Source organism: Podarcis raffonei, chromosome 8, assembly GCF_027172205.1.
Source record: "Podarcis raffonei isolate rPodRaf1 chromosome 8, rPodRaf1.pri, whole genome shotgun sequence".
NCBI lineage: Eukaryota > Metazoa > Chordata > Lepidosauria > Squamata > Lacertidae > Podarcis > Podarcis raffonei.
This window is the reverse complement of record NC_070609.1, coordinates 79479223-79503582: the sequence shown is the minus strand read 5'-3', so window position 1 is coordinate 79503582 and position 24360 is coordinate 79479223. Positions and strand designations below refer to the sequence as shown.

Sequence of the window (24360 nt, the reverse complement as noted above, 5' to 3'; positions counted from 1 at the left end):
TTCAGCATGTTATAAGAAAAATACTGCTCCCTTTCCCTTATGGGGTACCTAAGAGCCCCATAAGACGCGGGTGGTGCTGTGAGTTAAACCAGAAGGTCGGCGGTTCGAATCCCCACGACGGGGTGAGCTCCCGTTCCTCGGTCCCTGCTCCTGCCAACCTAGCAGTTCGAAAGCATGTCAAAGTGCAACTAGATAAATAGGTACCGCTCCGGCGGGAAGGTAAACGGCGTTTCCATGCACTGCTCTGGTTCGCCAGAAGTGGCTTAGTCATGCTGGCCACATGACCCGGAAGTTGTACGCCGGCTTCCTCGGCCAATAAAGCGAGATGAGCACCGTAACCCCAGAGTCGGCCACGACTGGACCTAATGGTCAGGGGTCCCTTTACCCTTTACCTTTAAGAGCCCATATAGAGTCCTTAAGTAGATTCTCTATCGGTAGGAGAAAACAACAGAGGCCAACCAGAGAATATTGAGAAGCAAAGCAGCTAGTAAGCCTGATCTTTATTCAACTGTTGCAACAGGGTGCTGCCCCCCCCACAGGGGGGGAGGGACCCCGATCCCTGCGCGTAAGCTGTAGACTGTAGTGACTGTAGAGTTGTAATGACTGTAGAGTTGGAAGGGACCCTAAGGACCATCTAGTCGAACCCCTCTGCAATGCAGGAATCTCAGCTAAAGTATCTCTGACAGATGGCCATCTTGTTGTTGTTGTTTAGTCGTTTAGTCGTGTCCGCCTCTTCGTGACCCCCTGGACCAGAGCACGCCAGGCACTCCTGTCTTCCACTGCCTCCCGCAGTTTGGTCAAACTCATGCTGGTAGCTTCGAGAACACTGTCCAACCATCTCATCCTCTGTTGTCACCTTCTCCTTGTGCCCTCCATCTTTCCCAACATCAGGGTCTTTTCCAGGGAGTCTTCTCTTCTCATGAGGTGGCCAAAGTATTGGAGCCTCAGCTTCAGGATCTGTCCTTCCAGTGAGCACTCAGGGCTGATTTCCTTCAGAATGGATAGGTTTGATCTTCTTGCAGTCCGTGGGACTCTCAAGAGTCTCCTCCAGCACCATCTAATCTCTGTTTAAAAACCTCCAAGGAAGGAGAGTCCACAACCTCCAGAGAGAGACTGTTCCACGGTTGAACAGCTCTTACTGTCAGATAGGTTGCTTTTTCTGATGCGTAGAAGGTTTTTCCTGAGGTTAGACCACTCAGATTTAGAATCTGGGTCCAAATCCCCATTCAGCCACAAAGCTCGCTGGGCAGGCCTTGTTCAGTCGCTACCTCTCAGCCTAACCTACCTTGCAGGGGCGTTGTGGACTAAAACAGCATCTGTTTGGGTCCTCTCCAACAGACCGCCACCTAGTAGAAAAACGTCCTTGCACCAACCATACCAACCGGGAGTGCCAATGCCAGCCTGGATGGTACTGTAAGGAGCCGTCGACGGGCACCTGTATTACCTGCGTCCCGCTGACCACTTGCAAGCCGGGCTCTGGGGTCAAGACCAAAGGTAGGTACTGTTGAGAGTGTATTAACTTATGGTATGTGTGTGTGGTTTGGGAGCTGCACGGTCAGGGGAAAAACAATGATGTCCAGGGTTGTAAAGACGGTGAAGAGAATAATTGGGTGCACTCTTCCCAGCTTGGATCAAATCTGTGCTTCCAGGTGTCATAAGAAAGCTGCAGAGATAGTGCAGGATAGTGCGCACCCCGGAAATTATCTCTTTCAGCTTCTGCCTTCTGGAAGAAGGTATAGGTTTATAAAGACCAGGACTAGCCACCTGAGAAACAGTTTCTACCCAAATGCGATTTTGGTTTTAAACGCAGTATAAGGTAGTCTCTGTGGGAGTATTTGATCATGGGGTATCAGAGCTTTTAGGGGGTTAACCAGGCTGGGAGAGCTGGGATAGCAGGTTTGTTGGTTTTTGAATGTCTGATGTAGATTTTTTCAGTTTCATTGTTCTGTATGAGACAATAAAGATTATCATATTGTAAAGAAATTGAGACCCTGTCAGGATTTTGCTTCGGGGGGAAACGTGTTCTGCCATTGGGCGGCAGGGGAGATCCTGCCACCTATTTATCTACTTGCACTTTGACATGCTTTTGAACTGCTAGGTGGGCAGGAGCAGGGACCGAGCAACAGGAGCTCACCCCGTTGCAGGGATTCGAACCGCAGACCTTCTGATTGGCAAGTCCTAGGCTCTGTGGTTTAACCCACAGCGCCACCCGCATCCCTAAATTACAGTAGTCTTTTATCATTATTTTCATCAGGCACCCCTGACACAGATACCATCTGTGAAGAATGCCCTTCGGGTACTTTCTCTGATGAACATTCCAGCACCCAAATCTGCAAGCCTCGCACCGAGTGAGTGATAACTTCCTCTGCAATACTGTATCTAGTGTGTACTTACAGAGCAGGCATCCCCAAACTTGGCCCTCCAGCTGTTTTGGGACTACAACTCCCATCATCCCTAGCTAACAGTGGTCAGGGATGATGGGAGTTTTAGTGCCAAAACAGCTGGAAGGCTGAGTTTGGGGGTGCCTGTTATACAGGGTCCTATCCTGCGGATAAAAACTAAAACCCAGTGGACTACCTTACAGAGTCGTTTGTAACACTTCTCTTGTTGTATTGAGTTTTTTCTCTCTTTTTTTCACAATAATATTTATTGAGTTTCATACAAATATAACACATACTGTAAAAGAAATGAAACAAAAATAAAAAAGAAATAAAACAAATAAAACGAGTAACAACAAAAGATATAACAACAAACACATAAACAATACAAATTCATTAATTAATGAAACTTCCAACCTCATAAACGTATTGCTTGACTTCTCTAGTCCCTCCCATCTGAATTTCCTTGTAACTGAATGTAGCAGTTTTCCAATATCATTATTCAAAAATAATATTCCAATTATAGTCAAATTTCTTAACTTTTCTTAACATTCTAAGTCTCATTTATTTAATTAAATCCTAATTTAATCCTAGGTCTATTTAGTACTTTCAGGTAACTTCTATTTTTTAATGTTACAATATTTATTCAAATAGTCTTTAAATTTCTTCCAATCTTCTTGATATTCCTCTTCTTTCTGGTCGCGGATTCTTCCAGTGAGGTCAGCCAGCTCCATAAAGTCCATCATCTTCATCTGCCATTCTTCCACAGTTGGTAATTCTTGTGTTTTCCACTTCTTGGCTATTAAAATTTGAGGAGCAGTTGTGGCATACGAAAATACCTTTACATCTTTCTTGGGCAATTCAAGACCTAATATTCCTTTTTTAAATAATAATATTTTTTATTAATTTTAACATATAAATACATACCACAAAACTTCACCATTTATACAATCTTTTTTTTTTTTTTTTGGACTTCCATCAGCACCTCTGATGATCCACCGTTTTGACCACTTCTTATGCATTTCTTAAATTCATATTGCCTTTAATTATCTTAACTAACCATCCTCCCCTTTATCCATTTTTGCAATAGTTCCAATAATTCACCTCACAAAACTTCTTGCAAACCTACAAACGTAGTCTGATCATCCCAGTTACTTTTAAAATAGTCTGTAAATTTGCACCAGTCTTCTGTGAATTTCTGGTCCCACAGATATCGAATCCTTCCTGTTAGCTTATCTAATTCTGCATAGTCCATTAATTTCATCCTCCATTCTTCTTTCGTCGGTAATTTTTCTTGCTTCCATTTTTGTGCCAATAATATTCTTGCTGCCGTCATTGCATATAAAAACCATAGCTGTCCACCGTCCCTTATTTGGCGGGAAAGTCCCTTATCACAGCGCTGTCCCTTATTGATGATGTCCCTTAAATTTCCTGGGTTTCAAAGGAAGCAGCTCCTCTCCCTCCCTCCCTTCCTGTCGGCCAGGGAGGAGGGAGGCTCCAACTGTGTTGCTTGGCTGCATTGCTCACCCAATAAGGAGTCTAAGAACGGCTGGGGGGTGGAGCTTGCATGCCTTGTGCTGATCAAATTGGCTGCGCTGCCTAGGGACTTGCCTTTGCTCAGCGCTTCCCAGCGGAGAGCTGACAGTGGTTTTCCTTGCTGCATCCCCTTTGCCGGGTTGCTGCACTGTGGGAACCACCGCTTGAGGCTTCATTTGGCTGCTGGCTGGGCTTTCTGCCTTTGGCTCGGAGGGGCTCAGAAGTTGAACATCCCTGTGCTTGGAAAATCCCTTATTTTGGCTGCTGATCCCTTATTTTCGAGGCTGCTGGTCCCTTATTTTCAAATCTGTCAGCTATGATAAAAACAGCTTACATTCTTTCCTGTTTATATCACTTCCTACAATGCCCAGTAAAAATGCTTCTGGTTTCTTTATAAATGTATATGTCAACATGTTTTTAATCTCATTATATATCATTTCCCAGAAGTCCTTCACCTTAGGACAGGTCCACCACATGTGATAAAAGGCCTTTTTTCTCTCTCGCTCCTTCTCACCCACCCCCAGCTGTGCCAAGTTAAACAAGGTCCCTCTGGGCAAAGGGGCAACCACGCAGGACGAACGCTGCCTGGACAACTCGTCTGGGCAGTCAACGCCGCCGGAGGGCACAACTGCCATTCACCTGGACCCCTCACCGGACAACGTCCTCAGCACAACGGTCAGCGAAGGCAGAGGCGGATTCAACTCCACCCACATCTTGCCTGTGAAGAAACCAAACAGAGGTTTGCAAATGGTGTTGGTTGGCAGGGAGGTATGGGGACAAATCAAATGTTAGGCTTCATCTGCACTGTACATTTAAAGCTGCATTGTACCTCTTTAAGCAGTCATGGTGCCCTCCCATCAGATGTCAAAAAGTAAACAACTACAGTGGTATCTCGGGTTACATACGCTTCAGGTTACAGACTCCACTAACCCAGAAATAGTGCTTCAGGTTAAGAACTTTGCTTCAGGATGAGAACAGAAATCATGCTCCGGTGGCAGCAGCAGGAGGCCCCATTAGCTAAAGTGGTGCTTCAGGTTAAGAACAGTTTCAGGTTAAGAACGGACCTCCGGAACGAATTAAGTACTTAACCCGAGGTACCACTGTATTGGACTTTTAGAAGACGTCTGAAGGCAGCCCTGTTTAGGGAAGCTTTTAATATTTGATGAATCATTGTATTTTAAGATTCTGCTGGAAGCCGCCCAGAGTGGCTGGGGACACCCAGCTAGATGGGCGGGGTATAAATAATAAATTATTATTATTATTATTATTATTATTCATGGCTTCCACCCAAAGAATCCTGGGAAATCCCGTTTAAGGTGGTACAATGCAGCTTTAAAATTAAAGTTCCGATGGGGTCTGCGATTTCAAAGCACTGTCCACTCTTTCCCGAAAGCAAACTGCAAAAATGTCAGCTGCTTTTCTCTTTTCTGTGACTTTGCTTAGAACTGTGTTTTTGTGTTTTGAGAAACTGAACTTGTGCACCGAGGAGATCCAGTCGTTGGGTCAAGAAAAGCACTGCTCAGTCACCCTTCCCATGAAGTACCAGGGCGAGTCACAGTGATTTCAAAGACACAATATTTAAAAACAGTTGGCAAGAAAGATCAGTGTGATCTGATCTGATCCCCTGGCTCCCGGGAAAAACCCTAGCGCCCGCGTTCTGGACCAAGTAAAGTTTTCCTGACTGTCTCCCAGGGCAGCCCACAATGCATTACAGTAGTCTAGCCTTGAGGAGTCAAGGGGCTGGAACGGCCAACTGCCTCAACTAAAAATTCCCCAAATCTATACCCAGATGGATTGGATATAAATAATAATAATAATAATAATAATAATAATAATAATAATAATAATAATAATTAGTGCAGAAATTATTTCCTTCTGCTGCGCTTTCCAAAATGAACAGATCACAAGACGTTACTCAGTTCTACAGTGTTTCCTTCTTTAAACCACTTTCCACATACAGTGGTACCTCAGGTTACAGACGCTTCAGGTTACAGACTCCGCTAACCCAGAAATAGTACCTCAGATTAAGATCTTTGCTTCAGGAGGAGAACAGAAATCGTGCTCTGGCGGTGCAGCAGCAGCTGGAGGCCCCATTAGCTAAAGTGGTGCTTCAGGCTAAGAACAGTTTCAGGTTAAGAACCTCCAGAAAGAATTAAGTTCTTAACCCGAGGTACCACTGTATATTTCTTCCTCACCCTTTCCTCTCATCCCTTGCCCATTCCTCTGTGTGTCTTTTCAGGGGAGACTGATTTCGCCCTCTTGGTTGCTGTCCTCCTTTCTGTGTTGGTCCTGTTTGCCGGCTTGGTGATGTTCTGGCGGAGGAGGTTTTGCAAGGCGTGGATCGTCCCCCATGCAGCGAAGAGCGAGCTGACCTTCTTCCGCAGGAAATCTATGCTCAATCTTAAAGGTGCTGGTTGTTATAAGATATATATATATATAATAACATATCACATTGTTAACAACCCAGATGTGCAGTGACAGGGTATTAAAAGGTAAAGGTAAAGGGACCCCTGACCATTAGGTCCAGTCGTGGCCGACTCTGGGGTTGTGGTGCTCATCTCGCTTTAGTGGCCGAGGGAGCCAGCGTACAGCTTCCGGGTCATGTGGCCAGCATGACTAAGCCGCTTCTGGCGAACCAGAGCAGCGCACGGAAACACCATTTACCTTCCCGCTGGAGCGGTACCTATTCATCTACTTGCACTTTGAGGTGCTTTCGAACTGATAGGTTGGCAGGAGCTGGGACCGAGCAACGGGAGCTTACCCCGTCGCGGGGATTCGAACCGCCGACCTTCTGATCAGCAAGTCCTAGGCTCTGTGGGTTAACCCACAGAGCCACCCGCGTCCCTTGACAGGGTATTACGTCATACCATATACAAAGCAAACATGCAGTAAATAGGAAAGAAATAATGGCAAACATTCCAAAATATAACTGAGACATGATGAGCATCCAAGTCAGAAACATAGGAAATAAAATCCCCCCAGATGTCTAAAAAGTGTTCTTGATCCTTCAAACACTGCCCCCTCCCCAGAAACATGCAGTTTATGTGTAATTTTTGCCACAATGGCCAAAGTCCATAAGTTCTTATACCACACAGCTAAAATATTAAATACAATATACTCTGAGATGGGAGACACAGAGGCATACCAACAAATGAATGTGTTTGCATTAGGGGATGTCCTGAAGTAGAGGACCTTATGCATTATATCTTGCGCTGCCCCTTATATAATGAAGCAAGAGAACAATTTGTAGCACCTATAACGACAAAGTCCCCTGGCCAGAACCCCTCTGACATGATTTTATATCTCCTCGCAGACACAGATAAGTATGTGACCTGGCGTGTAGCACTCTTTGCAACTGCTGCTAGGAAAATTAGAGCTAACTATATAGCCAAGATAGCCACCAACTGTAAAGGAGATGAATTTATTTGACCCTACCTACATCAAGCTATATTCTATCTTTATCACCAAACTCCAAATATAATTGCACATTGTATTAATTAACTTTATTTTTTAATATATTAGCGGCCATGTGATAATTTTAGCCTATAAATTTTATTGTTTAATGCTTTAACCTCTATATTAAGGTACTTTTATAGCTCTGTTTAGAGAAGGTAATGTCTTGATAACATAAATGTTTTAAGTTTTCTGTATCAATCCAGTATATTGTCTTTCTATTGTTGAATGATTCTGTGTACATTGCGGCAGCCTTTGGCTATGTGCAATAAAAGTGACTGACTGACACAGCCAAAAGCAGATTTATTGAGGTTTTCCATTGCTGGGCTTTTGAAATCCCAGGGGAAGCTAACGTCCATGTCAAAAGCTCTTTAGAGATACAAGAGTTCATGTTGCCTGCCCACAAATTCAGTAAATGACAGAAGAGCTCTGGTCGAGTTGGGCTCTTGTCATGACTTCATTGCAACAGTAGGTGGCACAGTTCCCTTTGTTTTGGGTACCAGGATGCCGCTTATAATGTTTTGAGTGCTTTCAGGTGCCCCCTGTCCTGGGAGCTCAGTGTAGCCCATCATGCATTGCTTTGCGTGACTATCGGAGGCACATAGGACGCCATAGGTCCATCTAGCTCAGTATTGCCTGCACGGGCTGGCAGCTGCTCTCCAGGATTTCTGGCAAGGACCATCGCCGGCCCTACCTGGGGGTGCTGAGTCCAGAGGCTCTGTTTAAGCTCAGAGCCGTCGACAAACGTTCTCTATGGGTTTTCCTAATCCATTTTTATTATTTTTATCTGTAGAGTTCATAAAAATTATACTACTACTTTTTTAATAAAAAACACAGCAATAAATTAAAAACAGATTAAAGGACACATCAGCCTTCTACATATCTGGGTAAAGGTAAAGGACCCCTGACCATTAGGTCTAGTTGTGACCGACTCTGGGATTGTGGCACTCATCTCGCTTTATTGGCCCAGGGAGCCGGAGTACAGCTTCCAGGTCATGTGGCCAGCATGACTAAGCCGCTTCTGGCGAACCAGAGCAGCACACAGAAACGCCATTTACCTTCCCGCCGGAGCTGCACCTGCCGTATTTTTCGCTCTATAAGACGCACCTAGTTTTTGGAGGAGGAAAACAAGAAAAAAAATATTCTGAACCTCAGAAGCCAGAACAGCAAGAGGGATCACTGCGCAGTGAAAGCAGCAATCCCTCTTGCTGTTCTGGCTTCTGGGATAGCTGCGCAGCCTGCATTCACTCCATAAGACGCACACACATTTCCCCTTACTTTTTAGGAGGGAAAAAGTGAGTCTTATAGAGAAAAAAATACGGTATTTATTTACTTGCACTTTGACGTGCTTTCAAACTGCTAGGTTGGCAGGAGCAGGGACTGAGCAACAGGAGCTCACCCCATCGTGGGGATTCGAACCGCCGACCTTCTGATCGGCAAGTCCTAGGCTCTGTGGTTTAACCCACAGCGCCACCCGCGTCTGGGTAGGCTTGCCTAAACCATACTGTTTTTGGCCAGTGCCAAAAAGAGTACAGTGATGGATCCTACTTGATGTCACTAAAAGCATCATCTGCTAAAAACATTTTGTTCTGGTGAAAGCCTATATCACGTAGAATGCTGGCAGGTTTTTTAATCTGTTTGCCACTGATTTTAATTAATTTTGAATAGTTTTTTTTAACCTGCTTTTAACTGATAATTTCATGCTTTTATTCTTTTTGTAAACCACTGATGGGATTTTGCTTTTTTGTTGTTTTTTACAATCATGTACACATTTCATGAAATATAAATGCATATAATTTTTATAAAATAAATAAAAAACAATCCCTCCTTCTTTAAAAAGATTATGAAAGCCCGAGGCCATCAATTATCTTCTTTGGCAGAGACCTTTCCTAATTAAAGAGTGACATGCTTTGTTTGTGCAGGGAGAGGGAAACCTTTTGGGATTGCCGTCTCCAGAAATTAATGCAGAAACATGAATGATGAGAGATTTAATCCCTCCTCTCATTTTCTCTCTCTTTTGCAGCCTCTAACCCGGCGAAGATTTGCGAAGTAAGTATGATCCCTTGCCTTGCAACTCAGCATATCGAGGGGTTAAATGAAGCTTTCTGTTTCCAGCTGTTGCTATTAAAAAAACTGTTCAGGAACCGCTGGAGCTAAGAAAAGAAGGGGAGGTCAAGAAGAAATACCGTAGAAAGAGGAATGGCAGGCAAAACTGATGGACTACGTGGAGATGGCAAAATTGACAGGAAAGATCCGAAACCAAGAAGATCAAGTATTTGAAAAGGACTGGGATAAATTCTTACTTTGTTTAAAAGATCACTGTTAAAATTTAAAGTCACTGGCAGGAATGTGAAGATACTTCTACAGTCATACCTTGGGTTACAGTCACTTCAGGTTACGTGATTTCGGTTTGCGCACCACGCCGAACCCGGAAGTACCATAACAGGTTACTTATAGGTTTCGGCGCAGAAGTGCTAAATTGTGCTTTGCGCATGCTCAGAAGCACCAAATCGCAACCTGCGTGTGCGCAGACGCAGTGCTGCGGGTTGCAGACGTGCTTCCTGCACGGATCACGTTCGCAACCCGAGCGTCCACTGCAATGTGAAATTTTACTACATTTTACTTGTGATTTATATTGCGTGGCGAGTTCCCGCCCCACCAGGTGGAAATAATGACACATGACACAATTATTAAGCTTAATGGGCTAAAAAAGGCCACAACTTTACTGGTTACAGGTGATGAGCGGTACAGTGGTACCTTGGTTTAAGAGCTTAATTCGTTCTGGAGGTCTGTTCTTAACTTGAAACTGTTCTTAACCTGAAGCACCAATTTAGCTAATGGGACTTCCCGCTGCCACCATGTTGCCGGAGCTCGATTTCTGTTCTCATCCTGAAGCAAAGTTCTTAACCTGAGGTAATATTTCTGAGTTAGCGGAGTCTGTAACCTGAAGCGTCTGTAACCTGAAGTGTCTGTAACCTGAGGTACCACTGTAGATAAATAGGTACCACTCCAGCGGGAAGGTAAACGGCGTTTCTGTGCACTGCTCTGGTTCGCCAGAAGCGGTTTAGTCATGCTGGCCACATGACCCGGAAGCTGTACGCCGGCTCCCTCGGCCAGTAAAACGAGATGAGCGCCGCAACCCCAGAGTCGGTCATGACTGGACCTAATGGTTAGGGGTCCCTTTACCTTTTTTGCAGCCTAAATTTTGACGGTGGGGAAAGCCAGAGAGGGAGAACTGGGCAGTGAGAATAGATGGCTTGCCTTCCTGTACAGGATAGACCCTTCACCCATTGATCTCCTGGTTTTCTGTCTTTGCAAGGAGAGGATCGATGGGCCGGACTCTGAAGAGCATGGATCAGGAGTGGGGGACCAGCTGAATTCCGAACCCCTCGCAGAAGCCCCTGACGGCGTCTCCGTCTTGGAAATGGAAAACACTCCTGTCCTTGATCCCGAAGGTGCTGAGCTGCTTCAGGCGGACGGAGGGGCATTTGTGGAGCCCCCCCTGCACAACCACACGAGTAACCACATTGGTGAGTCAGCCGTTGAGTTCAGTGGCCCTCACTGCCTCCTGCTGGAGTGAGTGCTCCATTATGGATCGTATAACACAGTGGTACCTTGGTTGTCAAATGGCTTGGCTCCCAAACAAATTGGTTCCTGAACACCGCAAACCCGGAAGCGTTCTGGTTTGCAAATGTTTTTTTGGAAGCCGAACTGCCACAGCTTCCGATTGAGTGCAGAAAGCTCCTGCAGCCAATCGGAAGCTGCACCTTGGTTTTCTAACGGTTCCGGGAGTCGACTTCTGGAACGGTTTAAGTTTGACAACCAAAGTATTGGCGAAATTGACATACAAACTGCGAGACAAGGACAACTGTGACTTTAAAGAAGAATGGGAACTTTTTACAAACTACTTTAAAAAAACCCCAAAATGAATTGGACTCCTTGGCAGGTTTTGAATAAACATACACAAATTTATTGATTGTTAACATAATAGATAATTTAAGGATCTTTACAATTTTACAATATGCAGAGAATAACATGTGTTGAAAAATCAGAGAGAGGAGCTGAGGGAGTCTTGGGGGGGAGGGAGGGTTTTTCTTAGGGAGGAGGGGGAAATGGGGGGAATGAAGATAATATGTTTTGATAATTTGTTATGTTGAAATTGTTAATAAAAACTATTTTTTAAAAAAGTTTGACAACCAAGGTTGCATATCCATTATTTGCAAAAAGAACATTTTTTAAAAAATGAAGTGAGGAACGTTTTGAGCCCCCAACTGTTTTCCCCACCTGAAGCTATGCTTTATGTGTGACTGAGGGAGGGGGAAGTAACACTGTTTCCTGCTTCTCTCCCCCCAAACCCTAGAAAAAATATACATCATGAGAGCTGACACGGTGATTGTGGGGTCCGTTTCGGAAGTGCCTTCCGGGAAGATGTGCCTTGCCAAGGAGGAAGATGGCGGCTCCGAGACCCAGGAGGACGTAGAGGGGAAGGAACTGGCCATGCGCTATCCGGAACAGGAAACGGAATTCCACCCAGGAAGTGACATCACAACTCCTGTGGAGGAAGAGTGGGAATTCCACAATTCCTGTGAAAAGACTTTGGCCATCTAGATGGAAAATGACGGGCGCGCTTGTAATAATAAATAATAATTTTATTATTTATGCCCTACCCATCTGGCTGGGTTTCCGCCAGCCACTCTTACTGAACTGGCAATCATGACTATGGTGTTTTTAGCATAGGAAGTGATCTACAGTCGTACCTTGGTTTCCGAACAGCTTGGTTCACGGACAACTCGGAACTCGAACGTTGCAAAGCCGGAAGTAGGTGTTCCGGGTTTGCGAACTTTGCCTCGGAAGCCGAACGTCCGGTGTGGCTTCCGCAGCTTCTAATTGGCTGCAGGACGTTCCTGCAGCCAATCAGAAGCCGCACCTTCATTTCCGAACATTTCGGAAGTCAAACGGACTTCCGGAACAAATTCTGTTCGAAAACCAATGTACAAATGCACAACGATTTGAGTCTTGGTCTCGCGTGGTCCCGTTGTGGGTGAATTTGCAGGCGACATTGCTCCAGATTTGGAAACGGAAGATGAATTGATCACCCTTGCACCCGCCTTTTCTTTGTGGGAGTCCATTGACAATGATATTTTAGCATTTCAGGCGGCTGGAATAGATGACTCTTGGGGTCCTTTCTAAGACTCTATGATTCTTTCATACCTTAAGTCAGCCTTCCCTATCCTAGTGTCCCCTGGATGATGCCAGAATTTGACCCCCATCAGCCCCAGCCAGCAGGGCCAATAGTAAGGGATGATGATGGGAGCCCCACAACATCTAGAGGGCCACAGGTTCTCGGTTCTATGATCCCTGCATTGAAGGATGGCAGAGTTATGATGGAGTTAGCTGGGGGCTGTAATGGCAAGCGACGGTCTGCTTTGGGGATGACATTGGCCTCCTGTTCCCAGCAACCCCAGTCACCGGGTTGGAGAAGCTTTATTAGGCAGGGTTTCTTTCCTTTCCGCTGCAGGAATTCCCCGAGCAGATTCTCTGAACCTAAAGTAGTTTGCAAAGAAACCCGAAGCTGTCTTCTACAGTGGTACTTCTGGTTATGTACTTAATTCGTTCCAGAGGTCCGTTCTTAACCGGAAACTGTTCTTAACCTGAAGCACCACTTTAGCTAATAGGGCCTCCCGCTTCCGCCGCGCAATTTCTGTTCTCATCCTGAGGTAAAGTTCTTAACCCGAGGTACTATTTCTGGGTTAGCGGAGTTTGTAACCTGAAGTGTATGTAACCTGAAGCGTATGTAACCTGAGGTACCACTGTATTGGCATTTGAATACAATCCACTCCACAACCTGTATCCCGCCCCCATATCTTTGATTTTTGTTTTCCCAACCACCCCCAATTTAGAACGCCGCAAGGCTTTTTCTTTTAATCGAAAACAAAACATGCCCACACAAAGGTGTTTCTGTGAAACTTTGGGTTATTTTTAGACATTGCCTTCAAGTCATTGGCAAGACTTGATGATTTCCTTAAAGCATCCCTAAACTCTGGAATGCACAACTAAAATATGCAGATGTTTGGAATATCCAGAGGGAGCTGGTCATTTCAGGTCACATTTGGAGTCTGTGTGGAATTTTCAGCTCTGCTTGTTTGTGTTTGTGTGTGATGGGTCCCTCAAAACACACACGAGTCTCTGAAATTGCTTCTTGTTTCCCTGGAGTTATTTTATTTTCTAGGTAGACCAGAAGCTTGGGACGCGGGTGGCGCTGTGGGTAAAAGCCTCAGCGCCTAGGGCTTGCCGATCGTCAGGTCGGCGGTTCGAATCCCCGCGGCGGGCTGCGCTCCCGTTGCTCGGTCCCAGCGCCTGCCAACCTAGCAGTTCGAAAGCACCCCCGGGTGCAAGTAGATAAATAGGGACCGCTTACTAGCGGGAAGGTAAACGGCGTTCCATGTGCTGCGCTGGCTCGCCAGATGCAGCTTGTCACACTGGCCACGTGACCCGGAAGTGTCTTCGGACAGCGCTGGCCCCCGGCCTATAGAGTGAGATGGGCGCACAACCCTAGAGTCGGACACGACTGGCCCGTACGGGCAGGGGTACCTTTACCTTTACCTTTTTTTAGACCAGAAGCTTAACAGGAGTCAACAGTGTGATGCAGCAACATCAAAAAAGGTGATGAAATCCTAGGCTGCATCAACAGACGTTTAGTGTCTGGATACATTTAGGGAAAGGTCCGTATAGTTAAAGCTATGGTTTTCCCAGTAGTGATGTATGGAAGTGAGAGCTGGACCATCAAGAAGGCTGATCGCCAAAGAATTGATGCTTTTGAATTATGGTGCTGGAGGAGACTCTTGAGAGTCCCATGGACTGCAAGAAGATCAAACCTCCCCATTCTGAAGGAAATCAGCCCTGAGTGCTCACTGGAAGGACGGATCCTGAAGCTGAGGCTCCAATACTTTGGCCACCTCATGAGAAGAGAAGACTCCCTGGAAAAGACCCTGATGTTGGGAAAGATGGAGGGCACAAGGAGAAGGGGACGACAGAGGATGACAAGATGGTTGGACAGTGTTCTCGAAGCTACCAGCATGAGTTTGACCAAACTGCGGGAGGCAGTGGAAGACAGGAGTGCCTGGCGTGCTCTGGTCCATGGGGTCACGAAGAGTCGGACACAACTAAACGACTAAACAACAACAACATTTAGGGAAGTAAGAGGACCACTGTATTCTGCCTTTGTCAGATCACACCTGGAATACTGTGTCCAGTTGTAGGTACCACAATTTAAGAAGAATATCGACAAGCTGGAATATGTGACCAAGAGAATCAAGGGTCTGGAAACTAAGCCTTATGAGGAACAGTTGAGGGAGCTGGGTATGTTTAGCCTGGAGAAAGAAGAGGAGACTGAGAGGAGATATGATAGCCTTCTTCACATATCTAAAGGCCGTCACATGGAAGATGGAGCAAGCTTGTTTTCTGCTGCTCCAGAGGCTAGGACTTGAACCAATTGATTCATATGACACGAGATTCCAACTAAACATTAGGAATACATTTCTGGCAGTACAAGCTGTTTGACAGTGGAACAGACACCTTCAGAAGATGGTGGAACCCCCTTCAATGGGTGCTTTTCAACAGAGCTTGGATGCCCGTCGGCCAGGGAGGCTTTATCTGTAATCACTGCACTGCAGCTTAGAGCTGGACTAGGTAAATGTAAAGGTAAAGGACCACTGAATGGTTAAGTCCAGTCAAAGACGACTCTGGGGTTGCGGTGCTCATCTCGCTTTCAGGCCAAGGGAGCCAGCGTTTGTCCATATACAGCTTTCTGGGCCATGTGGCCAGCAGGATTAAACTGCTTTTGGCGCAACGGAACACCATGATGGAAACCAGAGTGCATGGAAACGCCGTTTACCTTCCCACCGCAGCAGTACCTATTAATCTACTTGCACAGGCGTGCTTTCGAACTGCTAGGTTGGCAGGAGCAGGGACAGAGCAACGGGAGCTCACCCCATCACAGGGGTTCAAACTGCCATCCTTCCGATCAGCAAGCCCAAGAGGCTCAGTGTTTTAGACCACAGTTCAACCCGCTACCTTTCAACTCTGTACTTGTGTGATTCTGATTGCTGGCTACACCTTCTCTGAAAAAAAAACCCCTCAAGCGTCCTCCTTATGTTTTGGATCTCCGTTTAAAAAACAAACAAAAAACTTTTGCTCTTTAGGGCAAGAATTCCCCAGCTTATGTTATCGGGCATCATAAAACCCTGTGACCGTTGGAGTTACTGATTAACGCCTATCCCTGCCTTGGGTTTTTTGTTTTTTTTAAATGACAACCACCACGACATCACTGCCTTTCCCGGAGCAAGCGGGATGTTCGGAGAGCAAACAAAGCCTTCGCTCTGTGTTGGCCGGACAAAGCGCCTTTATAAAAGGAGCTTCGAAATGCACACATGCAGTCTGAAGGGGGCTGCTGTCCTGTCGCTGCGGCCGCCATTGTCTCCTATGGAAGGCTCCAGGGATCACTTACATACTGAGAGCGAAACTGTCTCTCCAGGCAGGGAGACAGGGCAGCTGGGGATGGCAGAAGGCGACGCTGCGGAAATGGACGTGCCGGAGACATCCAAAAGCCCAATACACCAAGAGGATGCTTGTCCATTAGATGAGGCTGATCCTACAGAAGAGGGCAAGGGTTGCTGTTCCCCTGCCGCGGAAGGCCCCGATCCAGATGCTGCCCAGTTAGGCACTCCAGAACCGGTACCCTCAGCACCCTTGGAGCCGCCCGCTTTGACGGAGACTTCTGTGCCGCCGGTGGCTGACCTGTGCCACCCGCGCCCCTCCAAAGTCTCGCTGGCCGAGATGGACTGCCTCATCTGCTTCAACCGGTACAGTGCCTGCCGCCTGCCCAAAGTCCTGGCCTGCCAGCACGTCTTCTGTGCCGTCTGTTTGAAGCTCATCCTGCGGAACGAAGACCACACCTGGGTCGTCAGCTGCCCGCTCTGCCGGAAGGCCACCGTCGTTTTCGGAGGCCTGATCTGCAGCCTTCACGACAAGGAGGACGTGGTGGGCCGGCTGGGCAGCCCCGGCCTGGACGCCGAGGTCCCCTGTCCGCCAGACCCTCCTGGCACTGGCCTGGCTGAGGGCAACCCCGCCTCTGAGAATGATGCCAACAGGGGACCAAGCCGGGCAGCGGCCAAGAGGCTGGTGCTGCTCCTGCTGCTGGTGGCTGTCCTTATCGTCCTGGTCCTCCCCTTCATGTACACGGGGATGTTGAAGTGGGTGCTGTGCTCTGTGGTGGTCCTGGGGCTCATCATGTCGGTGCTGCTTTGCTGCAACCCCAGCTGGAGCTGCCCAGATCTCTTGCGGTCTCCCTGGAGGTGGAAGGAGAGACAGGAGGCGCCGGTTGCTTGAAAAGACCTCCATGCTGTGGTTTCCTTATTCGCGGGTCGTGAGCATTGCGTGGGCCCCATCTACGGATCCCGTGTGTTTGGGGAACGTCGTAGTGGTTGAGGTTTCTCACTCGGGGACCTTGTGCCAGGGCATCTGCTGGGAGAAGGACCAACAGAGGCCTTCCTTCTTTGGGTCATCGTACAGATCAGGCAGAGGCCCGTCCTGTCGCTGGACCAGAGGGTGAGGAGGGTGGAGAGTTTGCTAACACAACCCCTGGTGCCTGTTCCCGTTGAGCCACAGCCCCGCATGCCCCACAGCGGGAGCCTACAGAGAGACACAAGCACAGCTCCCTATTGAGTTTTGGGTGGTTTCACCCAAAGACCGCTTGCCTCGCTGAATGATTTGTTGTTGCCAGAGAATGTCTGGCTCTGTTTCGCTGCAAGGCAACCAAGCTTCTGGCTTGAAGAAAGCGGGGTCGGACCTCTCCGTGGAGTGTGGTCAGTGGCTGTTAAGCATGTCAACTAAGTAGAACCTCCATGCGCACATGCGGTCTACCTGTGAACGCTGAAAGGCCGATAGCAAAGGCTGCTGCTTTCACGTTCTGCTTCTCCATGGGCATATGATGGGCTGCTGTGACCACAGCATGCTGGACTAGATGGGCCTAGATCAGGGTTGGAGGAGCATCTGTGGTCTTCTGGATATTGCTGGACCACAAATTCACACCACCCCCTGACCATTGGCTATGTTGACTGCAGGTGATGGGAGACAGGGCCCAACAAAAGCTGGAGGGTCATGGGTTAGCCACCCCTGGCTTGGATGGGCTTCTCTTAGGATCCCCTTAATGCAGATTACCTGCTGTTTAATTCCCCTGATTGTCCCTGCAGTCGGGCATTTGTTTTTAAAGAGTGTCTTTTCCAGCAAGATGAAATTGAGATTCCTCTACCTTTTTATGTGAGAGAGGTTGACTATAGCAGGGAGGGGGAACTGTACAGCTCCAGCAGCCACCAAGCCCCAGTGGTCAGGGATGATGAAGGGAGCTGGAGTTCCCCATCCACGGATTAAGTAGCCAGAAAAGGCTCAGTCCTCCAGGTATCATTTAATGCAGAGTAAGGGTGGATCTTTATGGGCACCATTTAATGCAAAATGCAAAAGGGCTTGTTCCTGTGTGCCTGTTATTTCTGCAAAGATGCCGATGAACAAAAGATCTGTGATGGTAAATACAGCACAAACACAACTCGGGTATCTCTGCAAATAAGGGCAGTTGAAACACTCGGTATTATCAAAATGTACTGTGTTTTCATTTTTACAAAATACTGTATATATTTAATAGGTTTTCATATGTATAAATAGACAATTTGTCTTGCGAGTTTGTCTCTCTGTCCTTTTGTTTCTTTCTCCCTGCTCCAAATCTGACAAAGTACCTCCATCACCAACAAAATATGCTGTTACTCCCCAGTGACTAGTAAGTAGAAACCAAACTGGCCCATTCTGTATGGAAGGAAAGCACTTTATCTGTGTTGATCTCTGGCTGTGACACAGACATTGTTGAAGGGAGAAGAGGCAGAGCATACAAGATTTGTTGGAACAGCTTATCACTGCTCTCATGCCTCTAACTGCAGCATGATCCTCAACCTAACCCACAATTGCTTAATTTCCACCCTGCAATGAACATTACCACCTGATTCCTGCAGGCTAGGCTGCTGTTAAAGGCGCAAGAGCACTCCAGGGCAGCTTTTATTTCTGGTCAGTTGGCAACCTTACATCAAGGTTCAAAGACACCTTTTCTCTGCTGAATCCATTACACTTAACAGCGTAATCTGGTGCACTTAAATCAGCTGCGTTCAGTGGTCCTCAACTGCCTACTGTTCAGGATTTGTAGCTAACTCTTTGTCACCATTTCCAGAAACCTGATTGGCTGAGTCGTGGGAACTTCTGATTGGCCAGAGGCCTTATATAAACTGCCCTGCCACTGAGTGAAGGCTCAGTAGCGTGGGGGACTCCCTGCTTGCTTATCAGCGACGGGCAATGCATTCCCATTAGCTATCACAGCCCACCTAATAATATCCCCAGCTTCCTCTACTTGCGCCCTCCCCAAATATTGGACTACAACTCCCATCTGCCCCAGGGACAAAGACAGGTGTTGTCCGGCTCCTCCAGGTCAGCTGCTTATTCAAATCATCCTAATTTGCTTACACCAAAGCTTATGCAGAGATTAGATTGCATTTGTTTCCCTTTGCTTGTGGGGAGGCTATAAGCCTTCCTATTAATCCTTCGCTTGTCCCACACTTTCCAATGCATTTCTCGGTCACTTTCCTTTCAGCAGACAGCTCATTTTATAAAAGATGGGTTTCTTGCACCAGAATGAGAAAGTACTTCAATCCACTTCAATTGCGCCGGCTGAAATTTCCCTAGATGCACGTAAAACTGGAGGTGCCTGAAGCCCAACACCATCTGAACACGTTCCTCACACCTCCCTTAGACTGGCCTCTCATTCCACTTCCACAAGGCATGTGTTGTTAAACATTCTGTGTCCACACACACCCAACTTCCCAGTCACTGCTTGGACACATTTTCTCCAGCAAATTTAGTTTCCTCCAGGAGGCTGGACTAGATGAACCAGTGGTCTGATTCATATGGCCTTGTCTCTCCTCCAATGCATGGCGTGCTTGTACTATGTGGCCTTGAGCCTACCGTATTTTGATTTGGGGGTGCTTTTGTTTAGATGATACATTTGAAGCAGCAGGTCACAAATCTGGTCCATGGCGCACAATACGTCAAGATGCTCATCATCAGAAACAAAGCAGCCTCCGGTGCAGCTATTTTAAAGCCAAGGTTTTGTGAGTTCTAAATGGGACCCCGGCCAATAATCTGCCCTCTGTTTTCTGAACCAATTTCCCTGTTCTCCAAGGGCAGCCCCATGCTGAGTGCATTGCAGTAGCCCATCTTGCTGCGCCTTCGGCAGGGGCGGGTTGTATAGAACAAAATCTGAACTCCCCCACTTCTCTTTTTTCTTCTCCCCGACGTAGAAGGAGCAACATGGGCTTTTACAGAAACAGAGGCTGGGTCTAGACACACCAAAGAAGCGTTTCAGTTAAATGCGTTGTAAACTTTGTGCGAAAAATCGCGTTGGCAAAAGCAGAACCCCACACCGCCATCTGGTGTTATATGCATATACAACACATATAAAGCGCCTTTTCTTTGCCAATGTAGCTGAGTCCAGAACCGTGTTCCTAGAACGGGACGAGCAAGATTTCAAAGGCAGAAGATTTGTTCTTTGGCAATTTGCATGGGCCAAAACAGGAGAAGGATTTGGGGAAGGGAGGGATTGATTAAGTTTGGAGGGGAACCTACCAAATCTGCACATTCCAAAAGAATATGCAAAATGAAACACAACCACCCTTTGAAATTCACACTTCTCTGATTTTTTTGCAATGCAGTTCTCCCCTCAAGTAATTTGTACAAAAACCACAGGTGTTGGGCTAAAGCGTGCATAAAAATGTATATTTAACTGAAAACAACGCACACACAAAGCACTGTATCTTCCTTAAAGGTAAAGGTAAAGGTAAAGGTACCCCTGACCGTACGGGCCAGTCGTGTCCGACTCTAGGGTTGCGTGCTCATCTCGCTCTAGAGGCCATGAGCTGGCGCCATCCGAAGACAGTTCCGGGTCACGTGGCCAGCGTGACAAAGCTGCAGCTGGCGAGCCAGCACCAGCGCAGCACACGGAAACGCCGTTTACCTTCCCGCTATAAAGCGGTACCTATTTATCTACTTGCACTTAAGAGTGCTTTCGAACTGCTAGGTGGGCAGAAGCTGGGACCCAACGATGGGAGCTCTCCCCGCCGCGGGGATTCGAACCGCCAACCATACGATCGGCAAGTCCTAGGCACGGAGGTTTTACCCACAGCGCCACCCACATCCCTTTTATCTTCCTTAGTCAACCACTATTATAAACAATGCTTTTTATAGGGTAGGGCAGGGAGGACTGGGGATAAGTTTATGGAACTGAGGGGTCAGACAGACCTGGAAAAGTTTGGCAACCACTGCTGTAGATTAAGCAAAATCGCATCGGGGGAAATTGCACTCGTGCTGACAAATTTTCATGAGGTTTTTCCTTTTTAATTTTTTAAAAAATGAGGATTGCTGTACAGATGCGGGGAGCTGAATATAAGGCCCTGGAAATGAGAAACAGAGAAAATTGGGATTGACAGGCCAGTCCATCCCTCCCTCCCACATGCATGGAGAAAAAAGAATCGGAATATGTCACAATGCAAAGCTTACTAAAAATAATAATAATAGGAAGACGGCAGAGAGCTTTAGCTTCTGAAGAGGCAGGGAAGACTGGCAGCCGGTGGGCGAGGATGGGTTTATCTTAAGAACAATAGGGGGTCCATTTTCACAGAGCTTTGCCGGCTTCAAAGGAGGAAAGACCTGTTACTCCGTCAAAAAAAAAAAAAAAAGGGACAAGGCTAACCATCAGTTAAGCACCTGATTCCCTAGGACAAAGAATCATAAAACGAGGAGCGATTCAGAAAGCTGGCTTAACTTTCTGGAGGCCGCATGCCAGCGATGGGCAGAGCCACAGCCAGAGCAGTCTTTCCCATAGGGCTTAGTGGTGCGTGGCGCCAGGGCGCCGGCCTCTCAGGGGCGCCCTAGCGAGTAGGGGAGCTGCGCGGCTTTGCCCCCGGCCTCCCCTTTACCTGAATGCCCGCCAGCTGCGGCCCGTCAACCATATGGCTGGCAGGAATGCAGCTTGCCTCCCAAGCCTCCATGGAGATAGCTCTCCCACAGTGGCATGGGGGAGAGTTGCGCCCCCCCCCCCCATGGCTGGCAGTGCGCAGTTTCGCCCCCCCTCCCCACTATTTGTGGTAATTTGGGGGCACTGTGCAGATATTTGCACCCCGGTGCCACATCTGCTAAAGACGGCCCTGGCCATAGCCAGCACTAGACAAAGCAACAAATGCAAATTTGGCCTCTATAGAGTAGCTAAAAGGGACGTGGGTGGCGCTGTGGGTTAAACCACAGAGCCTAGGACTTGCCAATCAGAAGGTCGGTGGTTCGAGTCCCCACGACGGGGTGAGCTCCCGTTGCTCGGTCCCTGCTCCTGCCAACCCTGCAGTTCGAAAGCACGTCAAAGCGCAAGTAGATAAATAGGTACCACTCCAGCGGGAAGGTAAACGGCGTTTCCGTGCGCTGCTCTGGTTCGCCAGAAGTGGCTTAGTCATGCTGGCCACATGACCCGGAAGCTGTATGCCGGCTCCCTCGGCCAGTAAAGCGAGATGAGCGCTGCAACCCCAGAGTCGGCCACGACTGGACCTAGTGGTCAGGGGTCCCTTTACCTTTTACAGTAGCTTAGTTTTGACACACACTTCTCTTATCCTCCAGGCAAGTGAGACGCATGGTCAGAGTTCAAGGACATACTTTTCAGCCAGGCATAAACACTCGAGGAGGGTGCAAAGCAGGGCTGGAAAGGGGCATGGCCTGGGAGGGTGGAGTATGTGGCTTGGGAAGGCCCCGAGGGCCAAATGGAGAAGCCCAGTGGGCCGCAATCAGCACCTACGCATGAGGTTTGCCCTGCAACTGACTGGCAACAGCTCTTCAGGGTTTCAGATGGCGATGTCAGGAACTGAACCTAAGACCTTCTACATGCAAAATAAAACCCCAAACCTTTCTGGTTTGGATTTTGGTGAGGTCCATAGACCATAGAGTCTGTGAAGGACCACATGCCGTATTTTCTGCTCCATAAGATGCACTTTTTTCTTCCTAAAAATAAGGGGAAATGTCTGTGCGTCTTATGGAGCGAATGCGTGGTCGCTGGAGCTGAATTGCCCAGGGGCAAAATGCAGATCATGGTTTTGTGTTTTTTTAAAGAGGGAAGTGGGTGTTGAAACAAAGCCGTTGATCGTTTGCCGATCGGGGAGAGAGATAAGGGACGCTAGAGATAAAGGAGGCTGCCTGGGAGGGGGGAGGTAAAGACAGCAAATTTGCAAAGGGGGGAAACAGGAAGACTAAAGCAAGAAGGAGAGAAATTAGAAGAAAAGGAGGAGCAAAAAGCTGCTCCAGCTAAGGAAAAGACACTAAGGAAAGCAAGAGAGAAGGGAGTGTTGAAAGGAAACAGCTGATCGGTGGGATCAGAAGGGAGATGAGGGAGGCTAGTGGAGGCTGCCTGGGAGAGGGGAGGTAAAAGCCCATGGATCCTCAGGATTTTTACATTGGGTCACCCCAAATTCACCATCAGATCACATAGCATGTCCATGGCTACAGCCTGCACCAAAAAAATCACGCACCCGCTGTTTCCTGGGGTTGCAATGGTGCAAAAATGTGGTTACAAAGCACGGATCCACATGGATCCTCAGGATTTTCGCATTGGGTCACCCCAAATTCACCATTTGATCACATGTCTGTGGCCACAGCATGAACCACAAAAATCATACATCCATTGTTTCATTCAGAATATTTTTTTTCTTGTTTTCCTCCTCTAAAAAAACTAGGTGCGTCTTATGACAGGGACGCGGGTGGCGCTGTGGGTAAAACCTCAGCGCCTAGGACTTGCCGATCGCATGGTTGGCGGTTCGAATCCCCGCGGCGGGGTGCGCTCCCGTCGTTCGGTCCCAGCGCCTGCCAACCTAGCAGTTCGAAAGCACCCCCGGGTGCAAGTAGATAAATAGGGACCGCTTACCAGCGGGAAGGTAAACGGCGTTCCGTGTGCTGCGCTGGCTCGCCAGATGCAGCTTGTCACGCTGGCCACGTGACCCAGAAGTGTCTACGGACAGCGCTGGCTCCCGGCCTATAGAGTGAGATGAGCGCACAACCCTAGAGTCTGGCAAGACTGGCCCGTACGGGCAGGGGTACCTTTACCTTTTTATCTTATGGAGAGAAAAATACGGTATATAGGCAAGGTGACTATTTCTGCATTGGGAAAATGAGGAGTCACATCATGGGGGTGGGGCGGCAGATTTGCACAGAAAGTTCCACACACTTCTTTATTTGCAGGTGAACAATTAAAAATAATTGTTGTGATTTAAATAGAAATGTATGCGACACATCTCACCGTGGTAGGGTGAGAATTTTTAAAAAAAGAAATCTGTCTGCCAGAGAAGAGCAATGCTGGCTAGAGGACGGACAGACCTGTGCATAGCTGTCAACTTACAGATTTGAAAATAAGGGACCAGCAGCCTTGAAAATAAGGGATCAGCAGCCAAAATAAGGGACCTGCAGCCTCAACTGTTCCAGGCACTCCGGTCTTCCTGTCTTCCTGCAGTCTGGTCAAACTCATGCTGGTAGCTTCGAGAACACTGTCCAACCAACTTTGTAACCAGAGGTTCAACTGAATAGAATCTGAATCACATGCACCACAAGGCCTATGCAGCCTCAACTTAAGATGGCTCCCCGGCCTGGCTTTGCACTGCAAAGTTTGCAGCAGCACGTGCAACAAAATGGCGTCCAGCATTCAAAAACCCCCTCAGCTTGCATTAACTAGCCACACACAAGGCATGCAAGCTCCACCCCCGTTGTTCTTAGACTCCTTATTGGGTGAGCAACACAGCCAAGCAACACAGTTGGAGCCTCCCTCCACCCTGGCCGGTAGGGAGGGAGGGAGAGGAGCTGCTTCCTTTGAAATTTAAGG

The 24360-nt window shown here is 47.6% G+C and overlaps 2 protein-coding genes across 2 annotated transcripts; both read left to right on the top strand.

The window, feature by feature from the left end:
* Positions 1-1162: 1162 nt before the first annotated feature.
* On the top strand, positions 1163-12036 carry TNFRSF8 (TNF receptor superfamily member 8). Its single transcript, XM_053401942.1, has 8 exons — positions 1163-1166; positions 1339-1494; positions 2255-2348; positions 4439-4653; positions 6154-6321; positions 9382-9416; positions 10687-10897; positions 11728-12036. The coding sequence occupies exons 1-8, from the start codon at positions 1163-1165 to the stop codon at positions 11973-11975; spliced, it is 1131 nt and encodes a 376-aa protein (XP_053257917.1). The 3' UTR covers positions 11976-12036.
* A 3220-nt stretch (positions 12037-15256) lies between these two features.
* Positions 15257-17449, top strand: RNF186 (ring finger protein 186). Its single transcript, XM_053401025.1, has one exon. It carries the CDS (start codon positions 15717-15719, stop codon positions 16752-16754), a length of 1038 nt encoding a protein of 345 aa, XP_053257000.1. The 5' UTR covers positions 15257-15716; the 3' UTR covers positions 16755-17449.
* The last annotated feature ends 6911 nt before the right edge of the window (positions 17450-24360 follow it).

Excerpts from the sequence above, each read along its gene's own strand:
- TNFRSF8 (XM_053401942.1), top strand. Across the intron at positions 1,495-2,254 it reads CTCTGGGGTCAAGACCAAAG|GCACCCCTGACACAGATACC; the intron begins GTAGGTACTGTT and ends TATTTTCATCAG. Across the intron at positions 6,322-9,381 it reads ATCTATGCTCAATCTTAAAG|CTTTTGCAGCCTCTAACCCG; the intron begins GTGCTGGTTGTT and ends CATTTTCTCTCT.
- RNF186 (XM_053401025.1), top strand. The coding sequence starts at position 15,717 with ATGTTCGGAGAGCAAACAAAGCCTTCGCTCTGTGTTGGCCGGACAAAG.